The following is a 6,752-nucleotide window of genomic DNA, read 5'->3' as shown; positions in this document are numbered from 1 at the left end:
TAGGCGCCAGGGGCCGCGGGCGCTTCCTCTGCGCCGGCTCTGGCGGCCGCGGCGCGCGGAGCTGGAGCTGTCACTCGCCCAGCTGCCGCTGTTAGTCCAGCTGCGCTTGGCACCGCTGGCCCCAGCTGCGGGGGAGGGGGGCGGAGCCCCGGGCAGACCCCGCCTCCCTCATTTGCATCGCCTCCAGGCCCCGCCCAGCGCCGCCAGCTGCTTTACATATTAGCACCCCGAGGCTGCCGGCCTCCCAGCGAAGCGTTCTCAGCCGCAGTGCTGCGGCGGCACCGAGGACCGCAGTCTGCAACCGCCAGACCTGAGCCTCGGCCCCCCCGCGCCGCGCACCCCCGACCCTGTCCTCGGCCTGAATTGCAAGAAGGCGATAAGCACCTTGGGTGCGCCCGGGGAAACCGAGAGCGGAAAAAGACTGATGGAGCTGGGGTAGGGGGGTGGGGGGAGGAAAAGGGGGAGTGGTGGGGAGTGGAAAGAGTGGGTGCGACGGTTTCCAGCCGGGCTTCTGCAGAGACTGGTACCCATCCACAGCCTATCTGTGCCATTGGTCACTCTGCACGCGGCTCCTGGAGGGACGGGCTCCCGCTGTCACTCATTCGGAAAGGCCTGTGGCTCCACACACACACACACAAAGACGCACACACGTACTGCAGAGGGAAGGGAGGAGTAATCATTATTTTATACATACACGTCTAACTCGACCACGAAGACAAATCTTGGCTTTGCTCGCCTGATCGTTTAGAAGAAAACTCCCTACTTTCTGTCCATCCCCTCCACAAAGAGACTCAGTTTCTGTCAACTGTAAAATGGGGCCATTAAAGGGAGTGGGGAGGTGGAGGGAGGAATAAATTGGGAGATTGGGCTTGACATTTATACACTACTGTATATAAAATAGATAACTAATAAGGACACACAGTGTAGCACAGGGAACTCTACTCAGTACTCTGTAATGGCCTATTGTTGTTTAGTCGCTCAGTTGTGTCCTACTCTTTACAACCCCATGGACTGTAGCGCACCAGGCTCCTCTGTCCATGGGATTTCCCAGACAAGAATGCTGGAGTGGGTTGCCATTTCCTTCTCCAGGGGATCTTCTCAACCCAGGGATCGAACCCACGCCTTCTGCATTGCAGGTGGATTCTTTACCACTGAGCCACCAAGAAAGCCTATAATGTCCTTTAAGGGAAAATAATCTTAAAAAAAGAGAAAAAAAAAGAGTGGATATATGTATATATGTCTACCTGATTCACTTTACTGTATACCTGAAACTAATACAACATTGTAAATGAAGTATACGCCAATAAAAAAATGTTTATAGGTGGGGAGGGGGGTTGGGAGAAATTTAAGAGGCCAGTGTTTCCCCAACTTTCACTCCTGACCCATCTTCACAAATGCTGGTCACATTTGTGCACCATCTAGGGAAAAATATTTATCTAGTTTCTGAGTTTGAATAGCAAGAGGTACACATACTTTGAAAATCTCTCCAGATGCTGCCACTTGCCCAAAACATCTGCGCCTGAGGCCTTCTTTTGTTTATGGAAGATTACCAAATGTTAGAGAGATGCTAAAGACACACTAGCATTCAACTGGGACTCTCCCCTGGATGGAATCTGAAAGCTAGAAAGGCAACCGAAGAGTAATACTTATCTACATGAGTAATGCAGTGTGATTTAGTGCCCCATCCAAGAAGCGAACGGCCTGGGAAGTCCCATGGACAGATGAGACTGGTGGGCTACAGGTCACGGGATCGCAGAGTCTGACACAACTTAGTGACTAAATGACAGCATGCATGAACTGCACTTGAACATTTACCCACCATGCTCCACACTCTGGGAACACAGTGCTGCATTAGACTGTGAACTCCTGCACTAGTCCTAGGCTCTGAGAGCAAGCAGGTGCAGATGTTTTGGGCAAGTGGCAGCATCTGGAGAGATTTTCATAGTATGTATACCTCTTGCTATTCACCATTATGTCACCTTGCACCAAGCTCTGTGCCTGACACCTCCCCAGAGCTCAATAAACATTGGTTGAATGAGTAATTGTGTGAACAAGTGGATGAATGAAAACTTAAAGGACATTACCTCTTTGCCCCCACCCACGTCCAGTAAGTGTTCAATAATAATAAACATCAGGTGCCAGGTGAGTGTCACAGATACTTGCACTGTTTTATTCAGTCCTCTAGGTAACCCTGTGTCAGTTTAGGAACTTTCATGATGGATAAAGTCAGCAAGGCTCAGAGTGATTAAAAGAGACACCCAAAGTCACATTGTCATTGAACAGTGGTTAAACCTGCTGAAGCACAAAGCATTCTGGTGACAAAGGGCTGAAGGAGGGCTGGATGGAGTTGAACCAGTTACACTGAACTTCTGCCTAATGAAGCTCAGCTCCTCCTAGGATGATTTCGCTTGGAAGCTGTTGAGTCTAAATCGTTATTAAGTGGCATGTGGAGAGCGATGACTGTCATAATGGAATGTCCTTTCCCTACGTAGTATTTCAAAGGTAACAAGGAAAAAATAGCCTTCACTTTTAAGTTTGACATGTTTGGGAAACTGGACGTGTCTGTCTATTATTAGTCCTTTAAGAGGCCCCAGCATCTTCCAGGGAGGCTTGCGAAAATATCCCAGGAGACATTGCTGCTGAAGTAGGTTTTCTTTGAACTGATGAGCTGGAAGCTTACAGCCCACATCCTGCCTTTTGAATGAAGAGTTCTGGATGATTTTGGTCTATAACAACAAATAAGACCTCATGGGGCCTGGGCCTATAGAGGAAAAAGCTGGTAGATCCTGAAGAACCACTCAATTCCTGGAGCAGCTGCACTATCTGAAGATGGGGAACACAGTTCCCAGTGGGCCCGGATCCTATAGGGCAGGGGTCTCAAACAGGTGGCCTTGGATACATTCTTTTAGCCATTCCAGTGAACATATACTTTTTGGTTCACATTGGTAGAACTTCACCTATATATCCAGATTCTGACTTCTCTAGGAAAAAAGTTATGATTACATGGAGCCTGCATGCTTCTACTTCCTCATTCATTTGTTCACTCATTCAGGATTGAATTTATGGAATATCTGTTATGTGTTTTTCTGCACACTGTTAAATAAAAGACAAAAGTTCTTGCCATCATACAGCCAAAGGTGAAGATGAACAAAAACCTAAGGAACTAATAAATCTATACTAAGTGGCATGGGATTCATCCTATAAAGAAAAATAAAGCATGGTAAAGGAATGAATAGTAACAGCAACCAGGGAAATCCTTTATGAAAACAGAACATCTGAGTAAAGACCTGAATAAAATAAGAGGATGAGCCATGGGGCTATGAGGGTAGAGAATGTTCCAGGCAGAGAAAAACAGCAAATGTAACGGGCCTGGAGAAGGACTGTGCTCAACATGTTGGAGAAGCAGCAAGTTCTCTGTGCCTGGAGTGAACAGATACAAACAAGGTCCATAAAATAGCCGGGCCTTGTAGATGTGTCGTAGGGCGTTTGGACTTCACTCCAGTGAATGTGAAGTCACTGGAAGATTGAGAGCAGAGATTTGGCTAGATATATTTGGAGGGTTTTGTTGTTGTTTTTTTTTTTTTTCAAGATTACCCTAGAAACTATGCATAAAAAAAAACTGAAGGTGGAAAGAGTAGAAACAGGGAGAGCAGTTGAGGTCATTTGAGTAGATGAGGCAAAGGATGATGACAAGAGTTCATGGTGTTCCTTGGAGCAAAAGGACAGTGGCTCTCTATATAATGGTCATGGGCCCTCTAGGTCATGTGATCCACTCTGCTTGTAAAAGAATGAATGCTGGCCACTTGAAAGATTTCAGAGGCAATAAGAAAGCAGACTGCTCTGGCTGGGGATGAAATTCAGGAGCTTTCAAGTCCACACCTCAAACTTGCTGTATATATTAGTTTCCTGAGGCTGCCATAAAAAATTATTGCAAAACTAAGTGCCTAAAAAAACAGAAACTTATTCTTTCACAATTCTGAAGTCCAGAAGACTGAAATCAAGATGTCTACAGGCCCTACTCTCTCTGGAGGTTTTAGAAAAGAATCTTTCCTTGCCTCTTCCAAGTTCTGGTGGCTCAGCTTTCCTTATTTTCCTTGGCTTATGGGCACATCACCCCCATGGCTGCCTCTATCTTCACATCAATTTCTGTCTATGTATCAGTCTTCTCCTCTGTCTGTCTAATCTTCTCTGTGTATCTCTTACAAGGACACTGGCTGTTTAGGGCATTCCCAGATAATCTGTAATAGTGTCTTCATCTCAAGATCATTAAGTTAATTCCATTTGCAAAGACTGTTTTACCAAAGGAATTAAGGCATGGACATATATGGGACTCCCCTGGTGGTTTAGTGGTTAAAACTACATGCTTCCAATGCAGGAAGTCTGGGTGCAATCCCTGGTCAGGAAACTAGATCCCGCATACCATAACTATGACCCACAATAACTGAAAAAAGACATGGACATACCTTTGAGGGGGCCACCATTCAGTCCACAACAGGGCACACCCCTGGGCAAGTCACTTCCTCCCTCTGGGTCTTGCTTTCCTCAACTGTAAATAGCAGCAGATATATAGTCTGCCTTCCAATTCTTTCATTACAAGGCTACACTCTCACAGTACGGTAGTCAGTTGCCACATATGGAATGTAGCTAGTCTCAACTGAGATGTAATTGCAAGTGTAAAATACACCCAAAAATATTACATACTTAGTGTGAACAAGAGTGTAAAATATCTCATAAATTATTTTTATGTTCATTGCACATTGAAAACATATTTTGAATATATTGGGTTAAATAAAATTTCTCTCTAAAATTAATTTTACCTGCTTCTTCTCACTTGTTTACTGTGGCTTCCAAAAAATAAATAAAATTATGTATGTGCCTCACATTATATTTTTTGGACAGCTCTATTCTAAAGAATGGATTTTTAAAAAAGAATTTTGGCCACACTGTGCAGCACAAGGGATGTTAGTTCCGCAACCAAGACTTGAGCCCTCACCCCGTACACTGGAAGTGCAGAGTCTTAACCACTGGGCCACTGGGGAAGTCCCATCTAAAGAACAGATTTTTAAAATAAATTTTAAAATTTAAGTAGAAAATATAAATAAAAGCTCATCTCTATCCTATGTGACATCAGTAGTGATGTCTTGACTAGAGGCTGAAGGATCTGCTTTCAAGATGCTCACTTGCATGGCTGACAGATTGGTGCTGAACTTTAGTTGAGAGCTCACCCAGGGCTTTGAGTCAGGGAACTTGTTTTTTCTTTATGTGAGCCTCTCATTGGCAGCTTGAGCTTCCTAAGAATACAGTAGTTGAATTCCAAGAGTGAGTGTCCTGAGAGATAGAAAGTAGATGGTAGCTCCTTAAAGCCTGATCTGGAAACTGCCACAGTGTCATTTTTGATATATGCTGCTCATCAAATAGCCACAAAGCCTAGGTTCAAGTGGAAACTCCAAGTCTCAATGAAAAGAGTATCAAAGAAATGGGGGGCCACCTAGGAAGAGCTCAGTAAATATTTACTGAATTAACAATATGTCACAATTCCCATCTGGCATACAAGGAAACAGAAATTTTAAAAATTTAAGTCAAGATCCTTCTAGGACTGCTGCTATTAATGATTGCATGTGTTTAGTCTCTTAGTCATGTCCAACTCTTTGTGACCCCATGGACTATAGCCTGCCAGGCTCCTCTGTCCATGGAATTCTCCAGGCAAAAATACTGGAGTGGGTTGCCATTCCTTTCTCCAGGGGATCTTCCTGACCCAGGGATCGAACCCAGGTCTTCTGCATTACAGGCAGCTTCTTTACCATCTGAGCCACCAGGGAATTATTATTAATGATTAAAAGTTAATATTACAAAACAGGAAAGTTTGGCCCATTCAAAAGAAAAACATGAACCAACAGAAACCATCCCAGTGAAAGACTACATGTAGAACCTCCTAGACAAAGACTTTAAAACAACCATCTTAAACATAATCGAAGAACTAAAGGAAGACAGGGAAAGTCAAGAAAATGTTGGGTGAAAAAAATGTAACTATCAAGAAAAAGAGAAAAAAACTTCAAAAGAAAACCAGAAAGAAAAAAAAAAAAGAAATCAATATTTACTTACTAAGACAAATAAGTAGTAATTGAATACATGAGAAAAAAATTTTTTTCTAGACTAAAAAATGTCATTAAAATTACAAAAGTTCTAGGAGGAAAAAGAAAAGGAACCAGGAAGAGTTTGAAAAGTACAGAAACTGAAATGAAAAGTTCACCAGAGGGATTCAAAGGCAGATTTGAGTAGACAGACAAAAGAATCAGTGAACTTGAAGATAGAACAATTGAAATTATTGAAGAACAGAAAGAAAAAACATTGAAGAAAAGTGAACAGAACCTAAAGGATACAATCAAGAAATCAAGATATATTCTGTGGGAGTTTCAGAAGGAAAAGAGAGACAGAAAAGGCAGAAAGATTATTTGAAGAAATAGTGGTCCAAAACATCCCAATTTGATGAAAGACACGAGCATAAACATCCAAGAAACTCAACTAACACTAAGTAGAATAAACTCAGAGAGATTCCCACCGCAACAGGTTATAATCAAGCTGTCAGAAAACAAAGATAAAGAGGGAAGCTTGAAAGGAACAAAAGAGAAGTGACTCATCACGTACAAATGATCTTTGAGAAGATTATGATCAGATTTCTCATCAGAAAGTTTTGGAAGCCAGAAAACAGTGGACTATGTTCAAAATGCAAAAAGAAAAAAAAAAAAAAAAAA

General features: G+C 43.0%; 1 protein-coding gene across 1 annotated transcript in view; it reads right to left on the bottom strand.

The window, feature by feature from the left end:
- Positions 1-6,752, bottom strand: part of PRKCB (protein kinase C, beta) — a 476,951-nt gene that overhangs the window by 378,195 nt on the left and 92,004 nt on the right. The window contains exons 3-4 of the mRNA XM_010837422.1: positions 217-384; positions 79-125 (exon numbers count right to left, since the gene is read on the bottom strand). Coding sequence (XP_010835724.1) covers positions 79-125; positions 217-384 — 215 coding nt within the window. The remainder of the gene's footprint in view (positions 1-78; positions 126-216; positions 385-6,752) is intronic.

This window comes from Bison bison, unplaced genomic scaffold, assembly GCF_000754665.1.
Source record: "Bison bison bison isolate TAMUID 2011002044 unplaced genomic scaffold, Bison_UMD1.0 scf7180017864072, whole genome shotgun sequence".
In the NCBI taxonomy this organism is placed as follows: domain Eukaryota; kingdom Metazoa; phylum Chordata; class Mammalia; order Artiodactyla; family Bovidae; genus Bison; species Bison bison.
Note: the sequence above shows the minus strand (reverse complement) of the source record. Positions and strands in the feature narration are given on the sequence as shown.